The following is a 26,748-nucleotide window of genomic DNA, read 5'->3' on the forward strand; positions in this document are numbered from 1 at the left end:
ATTTTGTGTGTTATTACGATCTGTCTTACAAGCAGATACATTCAAATTTAGAAAAATGCACATTTTTCCAAATTTTCCCTAAATGTTGGTGTTTTTAACAAATAAATATTGAATTTATCGATCAAATTTTTCCACTAACATAAAGTACAATATGTCACGAGAAAACAATCTCAGAATCGCTTGGATAAGTTAAAGCATTCTGGAGTTATTACCACATAAAGTGAAACATGTCAGATTTGAAAAAATCATCTGTGTCCACAAGGCCAAAACAGGCTGTGTCTCCAAGGGGATAAGAAATGCAGAGCAAAAAATAAAAAAATGCGCACCAACACTGACATCAAAAACTAATGCCACATGGAATACACACTGATGGCACACGGAACTGTAACGCAGGAAAACGCTGCGTTTTTTGCAGACGCAAAACGGACATGTTCGTGTGAATCTGGCCTAAGACTGCCATTATTATCTTTGACTGGAAAAAATAGCAGCCTTTGTCGCTATGAGAAAAGACTGAACCTGATTTTATATATTCCACAGCTAGAACTAGCAATATCACAGTTGATTGATCCGACAGCAGAAATCATAAAAGGCAAGAATTCTGCTCAGTAGAAAATCCCATTTGAATGTAGCGTATTCTTGTAGCTCTATTTTATTTGCATTGTGTAGTAACCTTGATGCATTCTTTCTGTGAAACAGACAATTTGCTCTTTGCATTCTCTCAGCTCTTGCCTTGTAACCTTATGTAAATCCACATTAGAGGGGATAGAGAAGCTGGACTCGCAGCGATCAGCTTCTATTAAAAAGGGGTTGTCAAAAATAAGACAAAAAAAATAAATAATAATCTGCTCTTCTCCAGAAACAGCTTCACTTTTGTCCATGGTCTGTGCCTGATACTGCAGTTTAGTCATATTAATCATGTTTTTGAACATGATGTGTTTTTGCTTAATTTGTTGCTAATGTATACTATATGAAAAACCACATCCACATTTTTTAATGCATTTTTTTTTAGCCCAAACCAGGACTAAATCTAAACAACAGGAGAATTATATGTCTTTTCTTCATACTTTTCCTTTGTGTCTGATTCAAAATTCTTTAATTTTACCAAAAATAAAACAAACCCCCTAACAAAGTGAACTAAAACTGCATTATGCAAACAAGGTTTGAAGCCCCACGACAATTAAAAGGGATTGTCCAGGATTTCCCATAAAAAAAAAAAAATGTCAGCAGAAAAATAATGAAATGTAAAAAAAAAACAACATAATTCACCTGCTAAAAATCTCCTGCCTCTTCAGCACTTATGATCCGGTGGTCTTCTGATGTACTTTTTTTCACATTCCAGCAGCAATGACGTGCCGTACCGGAACGTAACTGCTGCAAACAGACAATCATGGCCAGTAATTAAGGTAAGAGACCGCTGAGGTCAGTGAATGTCTACAGTGATCATGTGCTGTTACAGAATGTCGCTGCTGGAATGCAAAAAAAGACCACCGGATTCACCGTGGCATCGGCGCAGGAGAGATGGGAATTTAACAGGGAAGTTCCGTTTTTATTATTATTATTTTCTAACTTATTTCCTTTTTTTTTTTTTGGACTCTTCGACAACCCCTTTAATAACAGCTCTTGTAGAAGATTGCTGCAATGGTAAGGGTATGTTCACACGCAGTAGCAAAATACGTCTGAAATTATGGAGCTGTTTTCGCCTGATAACAGCTCCTGATTTTCAGATATTTTTTTAACAACTCGCGTTTTTCGCTGCGTATTTTACAGACGTTATTGGAGCGGTTTTTCAATGGAGTCAATGAAAAACGGCTCCAAAAACGTCCCAAGAAGTGACATGCACTTCTTTGACTTGGGCGTCTTTTTACGCGCCGTCTTTTGACAGCGATGCGTAAAATTACACCTCGTGGGAACAGAACATCGTAAAACCCATTGAAAGCAATGGGCAGATGTTTGTAGGCGCAATGGAGCCGTTTTTTCCGGCGTAATTCGAGGAGTAAAACGCCCGAATTACGTCTGGAAACAGTGCGTGTGAACATACCCTAAAGATTATTCATGTTGTTAGAAGTCAGGGTGTTTTCATATCTACATGGACACAGAGACAATCTGCTAATTGGTGTCTGATATCAAGCTGAGACTTCCTGCTGGGAGTCAAGAGAAAGCTGCCACATTAAGGGCATGACCACACGTGGCGGATTTCCTCTGCAACTGTCCGCATCAATGCCGCACAGAATCTGCGTTGCAGATTCTGCTGCGGATCTGCACAAAATGTGCAGTAAATTGATGCGGACTAGCTGCTGCGGACTGCGGGAAAAGTGCTTCCCTTCTCCCTATCAGTGCAGGATAGAGAGAAGGGACAGCACTTTCCCTAGTGAAAGTAAACGAATTTCATACTTACCGGCCGTTGTCTTGGTGACGCGTCCCTCTTTCGGCATCCAGCCCGACCTCCCTGGATGACGCGCCAGTCCATGTGACCGCTGCAGCCTGTGCTTGGCCTGTGATTGGCTGCAGCCGTCACTTAGACTGAAACGTCATCCTGGGAGGCCGGACTGGAGACAGAAGCAGGGAGTTCTCGGTAAGTATGAACTTATATTTTTTGACAGGTTGCTGTATATTGGGATCGGTAGTCACTGTCCAGGGTGCAGAAACAGTTACTGCCGATCGCTTAACTCTTTCAGCACCCTGGACAGTGACTATTTACAGACGTCTCCTAGCAACGCTCCCGTCATTACGGGAGCCCCATTGACTTCCTCAGTCTGGCTGTAGACCTAGAAATACATAGGTCCAGCCAGAATGAAGAAATGTCATGGCAAAAAAGCAAGACGTATCCGCAGCACACATAACATGTGCATGACAGCTGCGGACTTCATTGCGGAATTTAGAATCTCCATTGAAGTCAATGGAGAAATTCCGCCATGAGTCCGCCACTGCTCCGCAACAGACAGAGCATGCTGCGGACACCAAATTCCTCTCCGCAGCCTATGCTCCGCAGCGGAATGTTACGCATCGTCTAAACGAACACTTCTAAATAGAAGTGGAAGTCAATGCAGAAACGGCTCCGCTGCGGATTAACGCTGCGGAGTGTCCGCAGCGGAATTTAAGTGAAATTGCGCCACGTGTGAACCCAGCCTAAGGCCGAAGCGTGCACGAGCGTGCGCAAAAAGCACTTAACAGCTCCGTGTGACATCCGCGTATGATGCGTGGCTGCGTGATTTTTGCGCAGCCGCCATTATTATGACACTCTGTTTGTATGTTTGGAAACAGAAAAGCACGTGGTGCTTTTCTGTTTTCATTCATAGTTTTTACTGCTGTTGCGCGAATCACGCGCGTCACACGGAAGTGCTTCCGTGTGCTGCGCGTGATTTTCACGCACCTATTGACTTCAATGGGTGCGTGATGCGCGAACAACGCACAGATATCGGACATGTCGTGAGTTTTACGCAGCGGACACACGCTGCGTGAAACTCACGGACAGTCTGCATGGCCCCATAAACTAACATAGGTCTAACATAAACTAACATAGGTCCGTGCGTTGCACGGACGTATATCACGTTCATCTGAATAAGCCCTAAGGCTGGATTCACACAAGCATGTTCGGTCCTTAAAGGACGGAACGTATTTCGGCCGCAAGTCCCGGACCGAACACACTGCAGGGAGCCGGGCTCCTAGCATCATAGTTATGCACGATGCTAGGAGTCCGTGCCTCGCTGCGGGACAACAGTCCCGTACTGTAATCATGTTTTCAGCACGGGACAGTAGTTCCACGGATGTTTGGAGGCGTTCTGCATTTGATTTTTCGGCCGTTTACGGCCCGAAAAACGGCCGAAAATAAGCAGTGTAAACATACCCTTAGGCCCTGTTCACACAGTTTTTTGCAGGCCGAAAATTCTGCCTCAATAATCCGTCTGGAATTTGATGGTTTCCACGTCCAAAAAGTGTAAAACTCAGTGTGAACAGGGCCTTAGAGTCTGGATTAAGAACTGTATACAGTACAAGACTGCTGCAGAATCAGACAGCAAGTCCTTGTTCTGATCGGCAGGAGCAGTCTGTGTCCTCTGCTGCCAGGAGAGATGAATCTTGGTATTGTCAATGACAGTCTCAAGCATTATGCATTTGGCACCAGGTGGTCACCAGAGCTAAATTTCTGGTCATCATGGCAAACTGACAACCAGGTTTTGTCCAGCCCTATCCTTAACGCTATATTTACACCCTGAAACATCAAGAACAGCAGGCCACATGTTCAATACACACTTTAAAAAGCAACGTCACAATCTTCATGACCAGCAATACAGCAGAGTATTCCTGTAAACAGTGTAAAACGAACATGCTGCTGAGTATTATTTTACATTTCCTAATCCTAAAACAGTTGCATATGAAATAATTCATTTTATACATAGATGAAAATTGATCACTGGCAGTGTAACATCTAAAACAACTCCAGGAACACTTGTGCTTTGTAGTTAGGCCAATATATATATATAATATTTATTTGTTACACAGGTCTTAAACACAATTATATTCTAGTATGTATTATGCAAAAGATGCTAATAATTCTTCCAAATAGATGGAGTCATTGCTTATAAATGAAAAGCAAAGTTCAAAGCTGTGAAATATTATGAATGATAACTGTAAGTAAATAGATTTGTTAGAGAAAAAGAGGCAAGAGGGACAATAAACCAATTATATTTCTATTATGAAGCTACAGACAAGAAAATTAGACTCGTCATGGCAATAAATGTGAAGCCTGGCATGTCAGACTCACAGATATACAGATCTTTTTTAATATATATATATATATATATATATATATATATATATATATATATATATATATATATATATATACACATGCTTACATATATGTATGCATATACTATATAAAGATAGGTAGACAGACAGAAGACAGACAGATAGCTAAACCATCCAAGGTCTATCAGCACTGGCCGCAGTAATTGGGTGCAGATCCCAGGGATTTATCCCCAAACTGGCAAAGAAACACAAAATAGGCAGCACATCCAGTAGTAGGTGTTAGAAAAGAAAGAGCTTTATTAGCCTACCACTGGAGGGAGAGAGAGAGAGGGAGAGAGAGAGAGAGAGAGAGGGAGAGAGACAGGGAGAGAGACGGAGAGAGAGGGAGTGAGAGAGAGAGGATAGATATGAGATAGACTGAAAACGAAGGTGAACTTTGTAAGAATTAATACACATTCTAACTAAATTTACTCCCAGTGACAGCTTCCTGAATGAGCTGTCTAAAACATATAAGAAAAACAAGAGCTGGTAATTGTAATAGCATCACTAAAGTAACATTAAAGGAGTTGTTACGTTTCAGCAAATTAATTTTATTTGTTGCATAATTAAGTTATACAATTTTACAATATACTTTCTATATTAATTCCTCATGGTTGTCAAGATCTCTTCTTGTTGCTCTTCAGTAGGAACATTCATTATTTACTTCCAATCGATAAAATTCTGTCCATGGTCGTGTGATGGACACACAGGTGCTGGGATCGTTACAGTTAGGCCTTATTCACACGAACGTATAATACGTCCGTGCTACGCGCGTGTAAATCACACGCGTCGCACGGACCTATGTTAGTGAATGGGGCCGTTCAGACTGTCAGTGAATTTCACGCAGCATATGTGCGCTGCGTGAAACGTAAGACATGTCCTATATTTGGCCGTGTTTCGCGCAAAACGCACCCATTGAAGTCAATGGGTGCGTGCAAATCGCGCTCGGCACACGGAAGCACTTCTGGGTGCCGGGCGTGATTCGCGCAACAGTAGTAAAATAAATTAATGAATGAAAACAAAAAAGCACCTCGTGCTTTTCTATTTGTAAACATAAAAACAGAGTGTCATTATGATGCCGACTGCGCGAAAATCACGCAGCCACGCACCATATGCTGATGACACACGGACCTTTTGCACACGCAAAACGCAGCGTTTTTGCGCGCGCAAAACGGACATGTCCGTGTAAATAAGGCCTTACAGTATATCCATCACATGACCATGGGTCCAGTTGGCAAAAAGTCCAGCTACCATCTTAAAAATCAAGTAACAATGCTTCCTTCAGTCTAAGGACTGTTCAGGATTGTCATGGTCCAGACCATTGAAGGACTTGTTAGGGCATGGCCCCACGTGGCGTATTTCTTCCGCAACTGTCCGCATCAATGCCGCACAGAATCTGCGTTGCAGATTCTGTTGCGGATCTGCCCAAAATGTGCAGTAAATTTATGCGGACTGGCCGTTGCGTATTGAGGTGAAAGTACTTCCCTTCTCTCTATCAGTGCAGGATAGAGAGAAGGGACAGCACTTTCCCTAGTGAAAGTAAAAGAATTTCATACTTACCGGCCGTTGTCTTGGTGACGCGTCCCTCTTTCGGCATCCAGCCCGACCTCCCAGGATGACTCGTCAGTCCATGTGACCGCTGCAGCCTGTGATTGGCCTGTGATTGGCTGCAGCCGTCACTTAGACTGAAACGTCATCCTGGGAAGCCGGACTGGAGGAAGAAGCAGGGAGTTCTCGGTAAGTATGAACTTCTATTTTTTTTACAGGTTGCTGTATATTGGGATCGGTAGTCACTGTCCAGGGTGCAGAAACAGTTACTGCCGATCGCTTAACTCTTTCAGCACCCTGGACAGTGACTATTTACTGACGTCTCCTAGCAACGCTCCCGTAATTCCGGGAGCCCCATTGACTTCCTCAGTCTGGCTGTAGACTAGAAATACATAGGTCCAGCCAGAATGAAGAAATGTCAAGTTAAAAAACCAATACGCTCCGCAGCACACATAACCATGTACATTACATCTGCGGACTTCATTGCGGAATTTTGAATCTCCATTTAAGTCAATGGAGAACTTCCGCAATGAGTCCGCAACCAGTCCGCCACAGGTCCGCAACATCCATTGTATGCTGCGGACACCAAATTCCGCACCGCAGCCTATGCTCCGCAGCGGAATTTTCCGCATCGTCTAAACGAACGCTACTAAAAAGCAGTGGAAGGCAATGGAGAAACGGGTCCGCTGCGGATTAACGCTGCGGAGTGTCTGCAGCGGAATTCCAGAGCAATTCCGCAACGTGGGGCTTTGCCCTTAGAAAGGAGCACTATGATGACAACCTCACTCAACAAGAGAGCTGCTACATCATAAGGGGCCCACATACTTCTCTCCTGTCTATGCCTGCCTCTGTTCTCTCTGCTCAGTCTTAGGCCAGGTTCCCACGTAGCGTAAACGCTACGGAAATTCCACAACGTATTTGCATGCAGAAAATTCTGCCGCATTTACAGTAGCAGCAAAGTGGATGTGATTTTGAAAATCTCATGCCCAACCTGCGGGAAAAAACGCAGCGTAAAGTAAATAAATTGACCAGTGGTGCATGTCAATTTATGTTGATTTTCTGTTGAGGGTTTTCTCCATTGAATTCATTGAAGATGCAAAATCTGCAGCAGAAAGCCATGTGTTGCGACTTTTGCGCCGTAATCCCACTTTCTTCAAGCGCTGCTTTCCGAAAAATCGCACCACAGTCTGAGGAACCCATCAACAGTAAGGCAAACAGAAACCGTAGCTGCCATTTGCATTACCGTTGATTTCAGTGGTAACGCTTCCGTTGCTAATGGTTTCTGTTTGACTCCATTCCGTGAGGTTTATTTTTTTTTTGGTGGGAAACAATAGCGTAGTCGACTGCGATATTGATTGCATCAAAAAAACAGAAACCTTATGGAACGGAGATGAACGGAAATCATTAGCAACGGAAGCGTTACCACTGAAATCAATGTAATGCAAATGGAAGCTATGGTTTCCGTTTGCCTTTCCGTTGATGGGTTCTTCCGACGGAAAGTTCTGACGGAACCCATCAACGGAAACCGAACGCTGATGTGAACACAGCCTTAGCCATGATGTGGGCTGGTGAGGGGCAAATAAAAAATATTCACAGCTTTAATAGATCCAGCATAAACTAGATTGTGAAGTTTGGCAGACTGTCTAAGTGGGACTCTTGGGATGTTCAGATTGAACGATTAGAAGCTGGATCTTTTTTCGTTTATCCCCAGTACTTTGTTTTCTAAATAACAGAATCCCATTAGTTGATAAGATTAATTTTTAGCCAAAAGACATCAGAGAAATGAATAACTGTGCTAATTGCCACAAATTAAGTTATAGCGAGATAACCCGATGAGTGCAGGCTGGTTCCTGTTTTGACAACAATTATATGAAAAATCCTCCTGTCATGGTAACTGTATGTTCATTGAATACATTCTAATTATACATTACATTTAGGCAGACGAGGTTTGCAGGTGTATGATGTAAAGCCTAATTGTATAGACAGCAATCACACCACCGGACTCCCAAATGAGCATTTGTTCTCCAAGATGTTGAGCATTTTACAGCTCAAATATCATTCTCCAAGAATGGAAATGGTCTCTAACAGAGCTGTGTGTGACGCTCCAAACTGGTGGACAGTCTGTTCTGACTTCTGGAAAATTCAATGTGGGCATCTGGGCAGGAAACGCATGCTACATATACAGACTCATAGGGGCCAGGAAGCTGAGATATGTGCAGCTGTTTGGTGGAACCCTGACAATATATATCTGCTTTAGCTGTCATACATGACATATGCTTGTGTACAGTAAATGAAGATAATTCAACTAAACATTTGACAGATCTTACGGCTGTTAACCTCTTCCTAACGGCCCACTGTCTTTTGACGGCGGGCGATGCAGGTCCCGAGTTTACAGCGAAATCTTTTGGCATCGCTGTAGAAAAAGCTTATGAGTGATCCACTGAGTGCTCATTCTCTAAGCAAGAGCTGAGTAACAGCTCCTGTACTTAGAGAAGCCTGCTGAATACATACTGGGATCGGAGGAAACTCCAACCCCAGCTGTTTAACCCTTTGAACATTCGTCCCTAACCACAGCATGATCAAAGGGGACTACCCTCCTCGATCACATCACCGGAGATCCGGTGATCTGATCGGAGACTGGGGGAACCCTCTGCAGTTTGCGCTGGAGAGATAGAAAGGACCTCTAGGCTGTCTGTTCGGTAAGGGCATGACCACACGTGGCGGATTTCCTCCGCAACTGTCCGCATCAATGCCGCACAGAATCTGCGTTGCAGATTCTGCTGCGGATCTGCACAAAATGTGCAGTAAATTGATGCGGACTAGCTGCTGCGGACTGCGGGAAAAGTGCTTCCCTTCTCCCTATCAGTGCAGGATAGAGAGAAGGGACAGCACTTTCCCTAGTGAAAGTAAACGAATTTCATACTTACCGGCCGTTGTCTTGGTGACGCGTCCCTCTTTCGGCATCCAGCCCGACCTCCCTGGATGACGCGGCAGTCCATGTGACCGCTGCAGCCTGTTATTGGCCTGTGATTGGCTGCAGCCGTCACTTAGACTGAAACGTCATCCTGGGAAGCCGGACTGGAGACAGAAGCAGGGAGTTCTCGGTAAGTATGAACTTATATTTTTTTACAGGTTGCTGTATATTGTGATCGGTAGTCACTGTCCAGGGTGCAGAAACAGTTACTGCCGATCGCTTAACTCTTTCAGCACCCTGGACAGTGACTATTTACTGACGTCTCCTAGCAACGCTCCCGTCATTACGGGAGCCCCATTGACTTCCTCAGTCTGGCTGTAGACCTAGAAATACATAGGTCCAGCCAGAATGAAGAAATGTCAAGTTAAAAAAGCAAGACGGATTCGCAGCACACATAACATGTGCATGACAGCTGCGGACTTCATTGCGGAAATTAGAATCTCCATTGAAGTCAATGGAGAAATTCCGCCATGAGTCCGCCACTGCTCCGCAACAGACAGAGCATGCTGCGGACACCAAATTCCGCTCCGCAGCCTATGCTCCGCAGCGGAATTTTACGCCTCGTCTAAACGAACACTGCTAAATTAAAGTGTAAGTCAATGGACAAACGGCTCCGCTGCGGATTAACGCTGCGGAGTGTCCGCAGCGGAATTTTAGTGAAATTCCGCCACGTGTGAACCCAGCCTAAGCCTGCTGATAGGGCACACTATGTGTTGCTCTAACAGCAGCCTGTGTCATAGTGACACAGTATAATGTATTGTATACAGGAGTATGCTAATACATTATAAGTATAAAATAAAGTTGTTAAAATGTTATCCTTTTATGATTTTTTTTTTTCAAAAAGTATCAAAACAAACCTAATAAATGTATCAAAAACCAAGTAATTTAGGCATTTTCACAACCGTAATAACCTAAGAAATAAATTTAACAGGTTATTAAACATGAAACGTAAACGGTATAAAAATTAAACAAATAAAAAAAATTCCAAAAATAGCTTTTTTCTATATTCAAACCACAAAAATAAATTACATAAATTTCACAGTAAGGGCAAAGCCCCACGTGGCGGAATTGCTCTGGAATTCCGCTGCGGACACTCCGCAGCGTTAATCCGCAGCGGACCCGTTTCTCCATTGCCTTCCACTTCTTTTTAGTAGTGTTGGTTTAGACGAGGCGGAAATTTCCGCTGCGGAGCATAGGCTGCGGTGCGGAATTTGGTGTCCGCAGCATACAATGGATGTTGCGGACCAGTGGCGGACTGGTTGCGGACTCATTGCGGAAGTTCTCCATTGACTTCAATGGAGATTCTAAATTCCGCTATGAAGTCCGCAGATATCATGCACATGTTATGTGTGCTGCGGATGCGTCTTGCTTTTTTGACATGACATTTCTTCATTCTGGCTGGACCTATGTATTTCTAGGTCTACAGCCAGACTGAGGAAGTCAATGGGGCTCCCGTAATCACGGGAGCGTTGCTAGGAGACGTCAGTAAATAGTCAATGTCCAGGGTGCTGAAAGAGTTAAGCGATCGGCAGTAACTGTTTCTGCACCCTGGACAGTGACTACCGATCACAATATACAGCAACCTGTAAAAAAATAGAAGTTCATTCTTACCGAGAACTCCCTGCTTCTGTCTCCAGTCCGGCTTCCCAGGATGACGTTTCAGTCTAAGTGACGGCTGCAGCCAATCACAGGCTGCAGCGGTCATATGGACTGCCGCGTCATCCAGGGAGGTCGGGCTGGATGCCGAAAGAGGGACGCGTCACCAAGACAACGGCCGGTAAGTATGAAATTCGTTTACTTTCACTAGGGAAAGTGCTGTCCCTTCTCTCTATCCTGCACTGATAGAGAGAAGGGAAGCACTTTTACCGCAGTCCGCAGCAGCTAATCCGCATCAATTTACTGCACATTTTGGGCAGATCCGCCACAGAATCTGCAACGCAGATTCTGTGCGGCATTGATGCGGACAGCTGCGGAGGAAAACCGCCACGTGGGGCCATGCCCTAATTCATTTGTACTCCCAAGCTGCCGGGTAAAAAATACAATTTCTTGCGCATAATACGAGGCCTCATACAGCCACGTCAATGAAAAAATAAAAAAGCGATGGCTGCTGAAAGACAATGAGGAAAAAAGAAAATATAATAGCTGGTCATTAAGCGGTTAAAGCCTTAGGCCTCATGCACACTTCCGTCGGTCTTTGTACGGCCGTTAAAGACGGTCCCGTCACACACGGGCTGCACACGGATGGCTTCCGTGTGCAGCCCGTTGTTTCACGGACCAAATTCAATGCAAAGGCCGAGACTGTTCCGTCAAAAACGGGCAGGAGTAGGACCTGCACTACTTTTGACAGAACGGCCGCACGGTTCCGTTAAAACAACGGAAGTGTGAATGGCCCGATTGAAATAAATGGGTTCGGGGTGCTATCCGTGACAAAAGCTTATAGCACCCTGAAGGAAAATACTGAAGTGGGCGGCTGGCTTACATGGGCAGATATGTGTGTTTTTGCCCTTCTTATCTAAAAACAGTAAGGCCTTATTCACACTGAGCTTTTTGCAGGAGGAAGATTCTGCCTCAAAATTCTGTTTGGGATTTTGAGGCAGATTTTGTCCTTACTGCACGTCGTTTGCCACGATTTTCACCGCGTTTTTGGCTCACGCCCCACGGGCAAAAAACTCTACGAAATACGCGCAAAGATAGGGCATGTCCCTTCTTTCTCCAGGGAGGCATTTTCGGCCGGTTTTTGACGAGTTTTGCGAAGCGGTTTCCGTGCCAAAAAGCTTGTCAAAATACTCCATGTGAACAGGGCCTAAGCCCCAAGTAAATAAAACGTTATAGGTGTAGATCAGCAGTAACACAACCCTTAATGAATTCAAATTTTTGGTAGAGTTACTTTTCAAGTTTCCAATATAAATATTTTACAATAAATTATGGTTTAAGCTAAATTCCCTATATGTTGCATTCATGTCATTTGCTCTGTATCACGAATTAATATGCTGAAAAGCAAGCATTCTGCTCTGTGTGAAATAGTTAATGATTGATATAATTGTTTGCAAATAATTTAATATAAAAGCAAAATTAATATCTTCATCCGCTGCATAAAAACACGAAAAATCTAAGGCAATTATTTTTACGGATGCAGAAATATTATGGAAATCTCACAAACGTCGCCAATCTTTCTTGTGTACAAATCTAAGTGCCACAGAAAACAGGCTGCTGGAGATGTATAATAAAAATTTCACATACTTATTGTTAATTTTAGAATTAATCCTGAATTTATCCCAATAATGATCACATACATTTTCTTTTTCCCATTTCAATTTGCTGATTTTTTTATTTTATTTTCTGCAGTATTATTTAATCAGTGTATTAGAACGTCTGCGATTTATTGTAATACATTTTTTTCTACTACGTACTTAGAGCTTTTTAAGGCTGGGTTCACACGACCATGTTACGTCCGTGATTACAGTACGGGACAGTTGTCCTGCAGCGAGGCAGGGACTCCTAGCATCGTACATCACTATGATGCTAGGAGCCCGGCTCCCTGCACTGTGTTCGGTCCGGGTCTTCCTGCCGAAATACGTTCCGTACATTACGGACGTAACATGGTCGTGTGAACCCAGCCTTAGACGAACGATTTTCAGTGTTCAGCCCGGGTGCTGTCGGTACCACACTTGAACAGCACCCGGTCTGAACAAGGCCAATTCAGATGTCAGTTTTTTTTCACGGACAATCCATCCGGGCTGAAACAATCGCAGCACCCTCTATCTTGACATCTATGGGCCATACCTGTGGGAAAAAAGGACAATGTGTCTGCGTAAAAAACTGAGGGCATGCGAATGCCATCCGTACCGTTCCGTTTTTCATAATTGCAGGAAAAAATTGTGGGATTTTTGGAGGCGCTGCCCGTAATAAGTCTCCACTTTTGGAGAGAGATTTGTTTTTTAAAGTATTTTTATTTTGTTTTTGAAACAAAAAAACAAAACCGAGCTTGGAAAGCATAACTTGCTAAAACATGATAACTTTATATAAAACGATCTGACCGTTTCGGGACTGGATTAGTTCCATTTTTAGGGAAAAGACTGTTTTCAATTGATGTTGCCTGGAGACATTTGAGAAAAGAAACCAGGAAGAGGAGCCAGAGCAGTGTGGTCCTGAATTAGGACATGTTCAAAACCCCAAAATATGCATAAGAAATATCTCAGAATGTTCTCTAAGCTATAAGCAATATAAAAGAATGTTTCTGTGACCATGTGACTATCCCGGGTATGTTATCAGTGGGTTGGGACAATTGAGGTCCTTATTTTTTTTTTCACAGATGTTCCATCCCAGAGAACTACAGGCTCCACTGCTGAGCCATATATCCCTTTTTTCCTAAAAAAAAAAAAGTTGTACTGAAATGTCTTCCTAATTTCACTCAGGTAACCTCCTTCAGTAACATTAACCAAACCATCTCACTTCCTGTGTTTTTCTGCAGCCTTCCAGAGAAGAAAAAAAACTTTGGTATATTTTATGTCTAAGGATCTCAAAAAATTATCAGAGGACAAATTGCTCCTAGTTTTTTAAGGTAAAAGAAAGGCTGGATTCATACGAGCATGTTCGGTCCGTAAAGGACGGAACGTATTTCGGCCACAAGTCCCGGACCGAACACACTGCAGGGAGCCGGGCTCCTAGCATCATAGTTACGTACGACGCTAGGAGTCCCTGTCTCTCCATGGAACTACTGTCCCGTACTGAAAACATGATTACAGTACGGGACAGTTGTCCGGCAGCGAGGCAGGGACTCCTTTGCATTGATTTGATCCGAGAAACAACGGATTGCATACTGAAGCCATCCGTCTGCGGTCCGTGATTCACGGTACCGTCATTAGCGGCCGTGCAACGGCCGACGGAAGTGTGCATGAGGCCTTAAAATGGTTGTCCAGGAAAAAAATGTTTATAAAAAGCGTCCCCCAGCCTTGGTTTGGTGCCGTAAACGCCCAAAAAAGGCCAAAAAATTGGAAGCAGAACGCCTCCAAACATCTGCCCATTGATTTCAATGGGAAAACGGCGTTCTGTTTCGACGGAGCGTTTTTCACTGCGTTTTTTGACACTTCTTGGGACGTTTTTGGAGCCGTTTTCCATAGACTCTATTGAAAAAAGCTCCAAAAACAGCCGTAAGAAACGCAGCGAAAAATGCAGCGAGTGTCACAAAAAACTTTTGGAAATCAGGAGCCGTTTTCTCTTGAAAACAGCTCCGTATTTTGAGACGTTTTTGACTCTGCATGTGAACATACCCTAAGGCTGGGTTCACACGACCAATTTTCAGACGTAAACGAGGCGTATTATGCCTCGTTTTACGTCTGAAAATAGGGCTACAATACGTCGGCAAACATCTGCCCATTCATCTGAATGGGTTTGCCGACGTACTGTGCAGACGACCTGTCATTTACGCGTCGTCGTTTGACAGCTGTCAAACGACGACGCGTAAAAATACAGCCTCGTCAAAAGAAGTGCAGGACACTTCTTTCAGACGTAATTTGAGCCGTTCTTCATTGAACTCAGTGAAGCACAGCTCAAAATTTACGGCTGTCAGAGAAGCCTCGCAAAATGCGAGGAGGAGCATTTACGTCTGAAACGAGGCAGCTGTTTTCTCCTGAAAACAGTCTGTCTTTTCAGACGTAAAAGCCTGCTACCGTGTGCACATACCCTAAGGGTATGTTCACACACACTAATTACGGACGTAATTCGGGCGTTTTTGCCCCGAATTACGTCCGAAAAATGCGCCTCGATAGCGTTGACAAACATCTGCCCATTGAAAGCAATGGGCTGAAGTTTGTTCACACGAGGCGTATATTTACGCGCCGCTGTCAAATGACGGCGCGTAAATGGACGCCCGCGTCAAAGAAGTGACCTGTCACTTCTTTGGGCGTAATTGGAGCCGTTATTCATTGACTCCAATGAAAAGCAGCGCCAATTACGTCCGTAATGGACGCGGCGTTCAAGCGCCTGCACATGCCGTTACGGCTGAAATAACGGGGATGTTTTCTCCTGAAAACATCCCCGTAATTTCAGCCGTTACGGACGCAGTCGTGTGAACATACTCTAAGGGTATGTTGACACGCTGAGCCAAAAACGTCTGAAAATACGGAGCTGTTTTCAAGGGAAAACAGCACCTGATTTTCAGAAGTTTTTTGAGCAACTCACGTTTTTCGGGCCGTTTTTGGAGCTGTTTTCAATAGAGTCTATGAGAAAACGGCTCCAAAAACGTCCCAAGAAGTGTCCTGCACTTCTTTTGACGAGGCTGTAATTTTACGCGTCGTCTTTTGACAGCTGTCAAACAACGACGCGTAAATTACAGGTTGTCGGCACAGTACGTCGGCAAACGCATTCAAATGAATGGGCAGATGTTTGCCGACGTATTGGAGCCGTATTTTCAGGCGTAAATCGAGGCATAATACGCCTCGTTTACGCCTGAAAATAGGTCGTGTGAACCCAGCCTAAGGGTATGTTCACACGGCAGCGACCGTAATGGCCGAAATTACGGGGCTGTTTCCAGGAGAAAACAGCCCCGTCATTTCAGCCGTAACGGCATGTGTAGGCGATTGAACACCGCGTCCATTACGGACGTAACTGGAGCTGGTTTTCCATGGAGTCCATGGAAAACGGCTCCATTTATGTCTGAAGAAGTGACATGACACTTCTTTGGCGCGGGCGTCTATTTACGCGCCATCTTTTGACAGCGACGCGTAAATATACGCCTCGTGTGAACAGACAAACGTTAGCCCATTGCTTTCAATGGGCAGATGTTTGTCAACGCTTTCAAGCAGTAATTTCGGACGTAATTCGGGGCAAAAACGCCCGAATTACGTCCGTAATTAGTGTGTGTGAACATACCCTGATACTACATCATACACGAAGAATTTAAGAATTATTAGTTAGTCTTCTATTACCCATTTAATACAGTGAAGCAAATATTTATATTGAATGTTAACCTTCTAACACCATTCTCTGCTAATTAATTTCATAAAATATTTTTATAGATGATCAGAGCTCCGTTTTTTTTGTAACAGAGCTCCAAATCTGCCTGTATACTGTTTTATTATAGTTATTTTATTATTTCATGTAAAAACAGTATGCAATAAGCTCCTAAGCTCCCTCTAGTGGTGGAGAATTTGACAATTCAACCCTATATTTATGCAGAGGTGTGGAGCTCTTGTGTTAAAAAAAACAGCAACAACGCTCCAACCACTAAAAAGATATGTTATGAAATGAATTAGCATAGACTTGTGGACCTATTTAAATACAATAAAAGTGTTCAGGGGTCGACATCCACTTTAAGTAAATGCTATTTCCCTTTTTCGTTTTTATTGAAATTACTCACAATGAAAATCATTCACAGCTGAAAAGAAAACTAATATCTGACAAACCATTGGTCGTAGGTCATTTAAATTACGCTAAAACGATCCAGAGTAAAAATGCTAATTGGAATTTTGCAGCATCTTCTACAGACATCTTATAGAAACAACTAGATTGTAATGTCACCCCTGGATTGCGGCCATAAATTGCACTTTCCCTGCATTCTGCTGACATATAATCAATTTATACTGCCCCCTGGCAAGTAAATGTCATTATCTAGACGTATGCTATTATAAATCATGCTGCAGCTGTGGGTGCATTTAACAGACACTTTAACATGGACGTGCACATTACTGTGAACGATATCTATGCACTTTGCAGACTAATCCATAGAATCTGACAACATATACAATGCCTGGTTGGCAGCAAGTGACCTCTTATTTACTGATTTATTTCTATGTCATTAAATCTCTACAATAGATATGTTTCTTGTTATACCTGGCCATGCCTGCAATCTGGACAGCATTTATTTCTTACAGCATCAGCAGCCTTGCTAAATATGAGCAATATGAACAATCTCTTTTTAGGGCATGGCCACACGTGGCGGATTTCCTCCGCAACTGTCCGCATCAATGCCGCACCTAATCCGGGTTGCGGATTACGGCTGCGGATCTGCCCAAAATGTGCAGAAAATTGATGCGGACTAGCTGCTGCAGACTGCGGGAAAAGTGCTTCCCTTCTCTCTATCAGTGCAGGATAGAGAGAAGGGACAGCACTTTCCCTAGTGAAAGTAAACGAATTTCATACTTACCGGCCGTTGTCTTGGTGACGCGTCCCTCTTTCGGCATCCAGCCCGACCTCCCTGGATGACGCGCGAGTCCATGTGACCGCTGCAGCCTGTGCTTGGCCTGTGATTGGCTGCAGCCGTCACTTAGACTGAAACGTCATCCTGGGAGGCCGGACTGGAGACAGAAGCAGGGAGTTCTCGGTAAGTATGAACTTATATTTTTTTACAGGTTGCTGTATATTGGGATCGGTAGTCACTGTCCCGGGTGCAGAAACAGTTACTGCCGATCGCTTAACTCTTTCAGCACCCTGGACAGTGACTATTTACAGACGTCTCCTAGCAACGCTCCCGTCATTACGGGAGCCCCATTGACTTCCTCAGTCTGGCTGTAGACCTAGAAATACATAGGTCCAGCCAGAATGAAGAAATGTCAAGTTAAAAAAGCAAGACGCATCCGCAGCACACATAACATGTGCATGACAGCTGCGGACTTCATTGCGGAAATTAGAATCTCCATTGAAGTCAATGGAGAAATTCCGCCATGAGTCCGCCACTGCTCCGCAACAGACAGAGCATGCTGCGGACACCAAATTCCGCTCCGCAGCCTATGCTCCGCAGCGGAATTTTACGCATCGTCTAAACGAACACTGCTAAATTAAAGTGGGAGTCAATGGACAAACGGCTCCGCTGCGGATTAACGCTGCGGAGTGTCCGCAGCGGAATTTAAGTGAAATTCCGCCACGTGTGAACCCAGCCTTATATTGCTGGGCCCGACCTCAGAGACAAGCTGATCGTAGTAGATCCTGCTGATTAAACCTCCTGCCATCACCTAAGGCTGGGTTCACACACACTGTTTACGGACGTAATTCGGGCGTTTTAGCCCCAAATTACGTCCGAAAATGCGGCTCAAAAGCGTCGCCAAACATCTGCCCATTCATTTGAATGGGTCTTACGATGTTCTGTGCCGCGTAAAAAAGACGCCCGCGTCAAAGAAGTACCTGTCACTTCTTCAGACGTAAATGGAGCCGTTTTCCATGGACTCCATGGAAAAACAGCTCCAATTACGTCCGTAATGGACACAGCGAAAGACGCCTGCACATGCCATTACGGCTGAAATTACGGTGCTGTTTTCTCCTGAAAACAGCACCGTAATTTCAGCCGTAACGGACGCTGCAGTGTGAACATACCCTAATAGTGCTGGGAAACCACTTCTGCAGTGCATCACACGTTGTTAGGAACAACATGGAGGTTTTTGAAGATGCTTGATCGTCGCTTGAGCATTAATAAATTGTTGTATATCTCTGCACAACTAAAAATCGTTAACCGGCCCCATATACACATTATGTCCTGTGAGTGCCAAGGCTGTTCCCACCACCCACAGAAACGTGCTGCATGGATTTACAAACAAAAAGACCCCAGACACTAAGTTCTAGGGCAAACACCCACTTTCTGTGTGAGGGTCATGCCATTAAACTGCTACATAATTAATCCTTAATCACCTACAACGTTGTGCTACTTTGGCCCCTTGAAAGAGCAGAAGATCCCGTGGGGTCCCCGTTTTGTCTCATAGCCCCCCATCAGGTAAAATCTGTTTCCATTTCTCATCATTCAGCGATTTCCTGCAATACTAGAACATTCCGAGATATTTTGTACCTGCCATGACTCCTGGCCTTCCACACTTTCATGTTAGACCTCAAAGCAGTTGTTGAAACCTTCTTCCAGGAGTTGAAATTACCTGAAGGCCTGGACTTCCACCTTTAGGTTATTTTCACACAGGGCAGATATGCTGCATAAAAACACACAGCGTATCCTCCCTGGTTGGCGGGGAATTCCGTCCGAAAAATCGCACCAAAATGTGGTACAGTTTTTCAGCCGAAATGTAAGCTGCGGAAAACTACACAGAAGAAAAAAAGGATACTTACCATGGCGACACGTCCCTCTGACGTCCTGATGCTCTGCAGCCCTGGGATGATTTTTCATCCCATGTGATTGGCTTTAGCGGTCACATGGGATGAAACGCCCTCCCAGGAGGCTGGCCTGGACGAAGAAACACAAACTTCTGGGTAAGTATAAGATTTTTTTTTCTTTTCTGAGTTGTATTTTTATGGGGTGGAATCTGGTGCAAAAACTGCAACATCTGCTATTTTTTACGGGTTTTACCTCCCCATTGAATTCTATAGGGGAATCCCGCAACAAATAAGCAGTGTTTATGCAAATACAATTGACATGCTGTGGATTGAAAAATGCACCGCATTTCAATTTCTGAGCGTTTTTTCAGCTCATCATTTATGCAGTGTGTGGATGAGATTTGTTCAAATCTCATCCACTTTGCTGCTACTGTATTTTGCTCCGAATTTTCTGCAATGAAATCCATTGCGGAAAATTGGCAGTATTTACGCTACGTGTGAACTGACCCTTAGACTGTGGCTAACATTCCATGTTTGCCCACTCCTTTTTCTATGTTACTGGTTAGTGCTGGCAAAGGCTCACCAACTTGCTTTCCAATAGGGCCCTCGCTGGCAGTTCTGCCCCGTCGCAGTTGCTATGAGGCACAGTTTAGCTCTTCCTGTTGTGATTTTTATTACTGTGCAACCCCAAATTTAATTCACTGTACAACTTTTTAGACACGTTTACGAATCTTTAGTTGTTCTACATATTATTATACCGAAGGATAACATTGGTATCCTAATTAATGGTTATACTTTATAGCGTTAACCAGTCAATTCAAGGTTTGATTGTTTACATGCGCATAGCTTGTGACGGCTGCAGCCAATCAGAGGGCTCAGCGGTCATGTGTTGTATTTCTGGCATTATGGATCATTGCTGAGCCCTTTTATTGGCCAAAGCGGTAACATGCTACGTGCATGTAAACAACCACTGGGAGTGCCGCCAGAGCGTCACCGATGGATCACTAGGGGGAAGGATAGGTAAGTACTGTTTCTTTTACTTATTTCTCTCATTTGTAGCCATTAAAACCTGGATAATCCCTTTAACTATGGGGCAGTCCCACCATGTGTAGTAAGCAGACCCCAGAGTGTCGCAGCCTCGGAAACATGTACGAGGTACATCAGGGTACATTTTGTGTTTTCTTTCCGGAACCATGTAAACTTCGTGGAGGACTTTTAACAAAGTTTCCATAAGGGATACTTGCCAGATTCCCGTTTTACACATTGAATACCATGAAGAATTAGGTAATCGAATGCTGATATCCTCCTCCCGTTTTATCATAAACGGGAGATTACAATCCCCTTCTGGTGTATTTAGTCGACTGTATAGCACAGATAAAAGCTCAACTCAAGACGGTGTATATATTGCTAATCATTCATAAGGAGTATAAACTAACTATTGAACATTTCCAATGTAGGACCGCATGAAGGAGAATACTTGCGCATATTGTGCTCTATACAACTATGCCCTGTGACATTAATAATTCCATAGATTATACTTATGCACTGCAGATATAACCAAATGCCCATTGTTATGTTTCAGAAGCAACCACATTAAACCATAAACGGGCAGTGAAGAAGGTTTTTCAATTAACGCCGGAAATAGCAGGAAAGGTATAAATTCACATGAAGTAACAAGAAATACATCTTTTTCATGTTTTATTGAGTAACAACATTGGCGCACAGTGGATTTAATTAGGATTTCTGACACTGATGAACAGGAAAAGCCTCTTTAATGTCAAAATGAAAACAAATCTCTATAAAGTGACATTCATTACAAAAGTAATTAAAAACCTAGCTATTTATACCCATTACTATGAAACACGTAACCCATCACTAGAACAGCTTACTGGTCCGCCTGTGTAGTGGATTGTTGCTATAGTATAGATACACCTGTAAACCTGTAAAAGGTCCAACTGGTGATAGCTTTGTCTCATGACAGAGAACTACACCATGAAGACCAAAGAACACTCCAAACAACCCAATTGCAACGTACAGAATAGTAACAGCCAGGAGAAGGATTTCCTCACAGTACTGTCAGCCTGTGAAATGGGAAGAATATTTCTGTAAATCTGCATGGTGGCCATCTACACTATGGCACAATTAATCCTTCTGTTTTGCGGCACTGTCTGAACAGAGTATGGCAGTATTTATCTGGGCACCATATGCACCAATGCCACATGCATTATTTATTTGTCCATTGTATGGTGCCATTTAAATGGGCCCTGTGTTGCACTATATTGGAAATGTGTGACATTATCTAGGCCAGGGGTGGGGAAACTTTTTTCTGCCAAGGGGCATTTGGATATTTATAACATCATTTGCAGGCCATACAAAATTATCAACTTAAAAATAAGCCTTCTATATTTGGACAAACATTTAATTAACTCACCCCTAATGTGATGGCTGGAACTGCTTCTCTGTGGTGAGGTGTGTGATGTTAGCCGATATTGCTGATGTTGCTACTGCGTCGGTCAGTCTGGAGCGCAATCGACTCTTTACAATAGTACGTTTTGAAAAGAATTGCTCACAGCAGTAAGTTGTTCCGACTTACTTACTTAAAGAGACTCTGTCACCACATTAGAAGTGCCCTATCTCCTACATAAGGAGATCGGCGCTGTAATGTAGGTGACAGTAATGCTTTTTATTTAAAAAAAATTAACTATTTTTACCACTTTATTAGCGTTCATATATCTTATACTCCTGAACAACCTATTTAACTGACAATTTATACTTCACAATTCTGATAACTTGCAGCTGTTGATGGAATATGAACTGTTTTATAATCCAGAAAATCATAAGGCCGGAGGCAGAAGACTTGAAATAAAAATTTAGAAAACTCTTCATCCTATAAAACATTGTGATTATAGCATTTTTTTATTTGTGTTTTTTTTAGGGCTTCATGCATGTTATTTTTTGTTGTGTTTCTACCTGCAGAATGTCTAACTTAAAGTCATTATAACGCACAATGTTTGAAAATCCAGCACCTGCCAGGTCCCATTAATACAGGATTAAATGGATTTTACTACATCCAAACAAAAAGCTAAAGCCAAAATCTAAAAGTGCACAAAAGCAAAGCAAGTAGGAAATCAAAGTTGTGTGCAGTGTGCGGAATGGTATATCAATTACCTCTTCCGGAACCACGGACTACTGCTTCACTTGAGAGCAGAACATTGCCATTAGATATGGTCTGGTTAGGTCTTTCTGGTGGTTTGCTGCTCACGTCTTTCTTAATGTCTTTCTTTAGTTCCTGCAAGAGACAAATAAATAAAAAATAATGTATAAGTCACCAGGGAAAATGCTGCTTTAAATTCAGAAAAGCCACATCAAACAAAGGTCATGGTGTTCCCCCCCTGTAGTGCCTGCCTATGCAAGTGTCAAATTAAAATGGCACACGGGCTAGTGTAGTTAAGCAAACATTTTATCTACAGGCAATAAAAATACTTTCTAGCATTTCAGGCTTCCTGATAGAAAATGCATAAAGCTTTACAGCATAAACAGAGAAAAAAACATATACTCTAAACATTTGTATGTTCTCCCCGTGTTTGTGTGGGTTTCCTCCGGGTACTTCGGTCTCTTCCTACACTCCAAAAACACACAAATAGGGAATTTAGATTGTAAACCCCCACTGGAGACAGTGAGTAAAGACAACTTCTGTACAACGCTGAAGAATATGTTGGCGCTATATAGGTAACAGAAAAACATAAATAATTGTAGATATGAGTCTATAAAGTGTAAAGAGCTGGTGGTGATGTCCAACCTTTCGTTACTATTTCATCTCATCATCTATCATGTGATTCCTCTAAAAAATTAGCTAACTAGCTAACTTAAAAATAATACATATAATTAAAAACTCACTTGTTCATTTATCTTCCAAACAATGACGATGTTTCCTGCCACATAGTCCTGAAAGTTTGCTCTGTACTATACTATAATGACCGTTACAACATTTTTGCCAATTTTAAAGTTACTAAAACCGTCAGTGAATCAACATTTATTAGGGAACTTCAGGATCAATTAGGAGTAGAATGTCTTGGTCTTTAGTAGCCCCTGATGTACATTTTATTTTTTTTATATTTTATTTATCAACAAAATATTTCCCAGTACAAAATTGATTCAGTAATTTCAAAATGTAAGATCATTTCACATGTGAATTTAACACAGTACATACAATTAAACAAATGTTCCCCCTTATCTACCCTTACCCCCCCCCCCCCCCCAGTGGAGAAAAACAGAGAGCAAAGGAAGAAAAAAAAATTAAGATAACTAAATAATATTCTTACTTTTGGTTAAACATTTTTTTAACATTTGGGGGTAAATCACTAAACCATCTTTCCCATCTCTGAGAGAACTTTTTAGATGCTTTAATATTTTTACACGTAACTCCTTCCAAATGGATGTCCCACAGAACCGCAACCTTCCATTCTTTGCATCCCAGGGCTTCATTAGAGATCCAGTGTCCCAATATTATTTTTCTAGCAATATATAGGCTACAACCAAGTGATCTTTTTTGAGAGTTATCCAAAGTTATCGCAAGGCTACAACCAAGTATACATATAATTGGATTACACTCTATCCCTGATGTACATTTAATAATCTTTGACAAAATAGGCGTGTGAAAGGTTTGGTCTAGAAAAGCTGTTTGTATGCCCTAAGAAAAATTAATAAGCGGGAAAACAAGATCTCGCAAGTACCGTTGAAAAATGTTGTGAAAACCTGAAGTGGTGGCTATAATTGTGTTGACACTGCTGAGATCCAACCTTGCTGGCCATCCTCCGCCATAATGCCTTTTACACCTATCTAGCGCATTCAGGGACTATCTTAAATCTAGGACTGATGGCTCTCTAACCCATTAAGCTGTACGGGGCCTAAGCAAGACAAGACATACACCGTATACATTGTGCCACTACCAGGTGCCCGAACTTTCTTGCGCCATGCATGTAAAAATATAAAAAAAATACATATACATGAACAAGAAAAAAACAAAACCCAAACTTACATTTTTCAACAGGAAAGAAAACTACCTAAAGAGGACATGTCACTAGGTAGTTCACACCCTGTTGGCTAATTACAGCAAATTAGCATAGAAGGAGCCAACACAACAGTGGGCCATATCTCTGGAACGGGGAGGGGGATATAGGAAGAAAAAAAACAGCACTGGAATCAGGGAGACAGCGCTATTCGGGTGAGTAAACCAGTTCAACTTATATGACCTGATGATAGGTCCTCTTTCAGATAAAACCCCCATCAATTAGGGTTTTTTTTAATATAAAAAATGTATATAAAAGTAGAATAAGCTTATATATTTATATACTGTAAGTAAAGCTTGTCTAGTAGCCACACATAAAAAACGAAGAGATAAGTGGAAACAGTTACCTATATCCACATGACAAGGTTTTCCAGGGTTTTACAAATAACAAATGGAAAAATGATGTAGCAGAAATCCCCTTCTCATTGATGACGATGGTTTTAAACGTAACTCATGACACCTATATTTATCTCCTAACTTCCCAATGTACAACTTTGCTGTTCTCCAGGACATATCTGCTATAGTTACATTTCCTATACATGTAAAGACAGCATACTGACAATGTGTTGCTGTCATTTACTCAAATGATGGAGAAATATGGTTTAAACCGCACCCAGTTCTATAGGTATCTGCAATTAAGACATGCGCTGACCGCGCAATTCCAAGCGCAATCCCCGTCTCTTTCAAAATTCCCGCTGATTGGAGTTCTGAAGACACAAGGGCCTAAGGGCATTATCTCGGCACTATACACCCATCTCCTGAATGCAAAAATTGAGTCGCAAGCGCTCTCTTTGCAGATGGCATGGCAGGAGGTTATCCCAGGGTTGTCAGAGGCAGAATGGTTGGAGGCTCTGGAGTCTCCTTTAATGGTATCTCCTTCTGTTAATAATAGAATGACCCAACTGTACATTATACACCAGTGCTATCTTACACCGACTATTCTACATCGCATGGGTCGGATACCAAACTCTGAATGCCATAGATGTCATTCCTCTGGGGCTGACTTCATGCATCTCATCTGGGGATGTTCGAGTATTAGCTTATTCTGGGACGGGATACTTGAGGTTTTGAATAGCATTGTTCTGGTACCCATACCCAAGACACTGGAAGTATGTTTGATAGGATTGTTACAGGAGGAGAGCTGGACATTTCATACTCGGGTGTTTCTTAGGGAAACTTTATTTCTGGCCAGAAAGGCTATAGCCTTAAGATGGATGGCGGATAGAACTCCCACGGTTGAGCAATGGAAATCACTAGTTAATACCGTCATACCGTTTGAGAGAGTTGTATACAAAAATAGGAAATGTGAACACAAGTTTGGGATGGTTGGCTTGCAACATCAGAAACCTTGGGTGCGAGAAGCAGTATGCACTCTTTATTGCATTGAATATCAGGGGAAGGAAAGGAGTGAGAAAGGTACGAAGAAAGTACTAATATACTGGGTAAATCTGTTTAGAACAATTCTTTCTAAATGTATGTATAGTGGAATAAAAAAATTGACTGCCTGGATTAGAACGATTAAAATATATGTTTAATAGATAAATTGTTAAAATGAGCTCTACTAGCCCTAAATACAATACAACAGGCTCAGATAAGCGGTCAGTAATAGAGAAAGGTATAATGGTGTGGTGATATTGTTCCACCGCCAAACAAACCTCTCCCCTTATGATATATTATACTGACACCCTCGCTGACTAAGACAATCCAACGCGTTTCAGTGTCACAGGTAAAAGTGACACATCATCAGGGATTATCGTTTCTTTTGATACATTTATTTTTTGCTGTTACTGCCGGTTCTACCTCCCGGCGCGTGTACGACTCTAATGCACTGGCCGCACACGCGCCGGCGAAGTTCCGGTCTTTTGACAGGCATGAGCCCTCCTACTCTGATGGCGTAGTTTCGGCCCGGCGCCAACCCGCAGTAGACATGTCAATCATGAGGTTGCAGGCTTAGCGCCGAGCCTCCTTTCTACCTGCCAATCAGATTTCGCTTGGACACTACAGCGTCCCTAGTTACTTTGGAGACCTCAAAGCGGATGTTTACTATTACGGAGATATACTATCGTGGAGCAAGTGTATCTCAGAATGAACAATACCAACACCCCATCACCTCTATTACAAATCAGATTTAAGGAGGATAATAGCCCACTAATTAAATGGAGATTACGGAGCTCGTTATAAAACGAACTTAAGAATGATGGTAAGATCAGCATTACAGCGTACATATGACCCAGGGAGAAAAGATGTAACCCAGGTCCTTCCTAAACACGCATTTTAATCTAACATGCGGAAAAACGTGGTCATGGGTAAAGTCCCACTAGGGCAGGCCACATAAGGTACGCTGTAT

The 26,748-nt window shown here is 42.7% G+C and overlaps 1 protein-coding gene across 2 annotated transcripts in view; it reads right to left on the bottom strand.

Moving 5' to 3' along the window:
- The window catches only part of SH3KBP1 (SH3 domain containing kinase binding protein 1), a 337,971-nt gene that overhangs the window by 184,674 nt on the left and 126,549 nt on the right, over positions 1 to 26,748 (bottom strand). For both annotated transcript variants that reach the window (XM_075854029.1, XM_075854030.1), the window contains one exon: positions 22,502 to 22,622. In XM_075854029.1, the coding sequence (XP_075710144.1) occupies positions 22,502 to 22,622 (121 nt within the window). The remainder of the gene's footprint in view (positions 1 to 22,501; positions 22,623 to 26,748) is intronic.

This window comes from Rhinoderma darwinii, chromosome 2 (assembly GCF_050947455.1).
Source record: "Rhinoderma darwinii isolate aRhiDar2 chromosome 2, aRhiDar2.hap1, whole genome shotgun sequence".
NCBI lineage: Eukaryota > Metazoa > Chordata > Amphibia > Anura > Rhinodermatidae > Rhinoderma > Rhinoderma darwinii.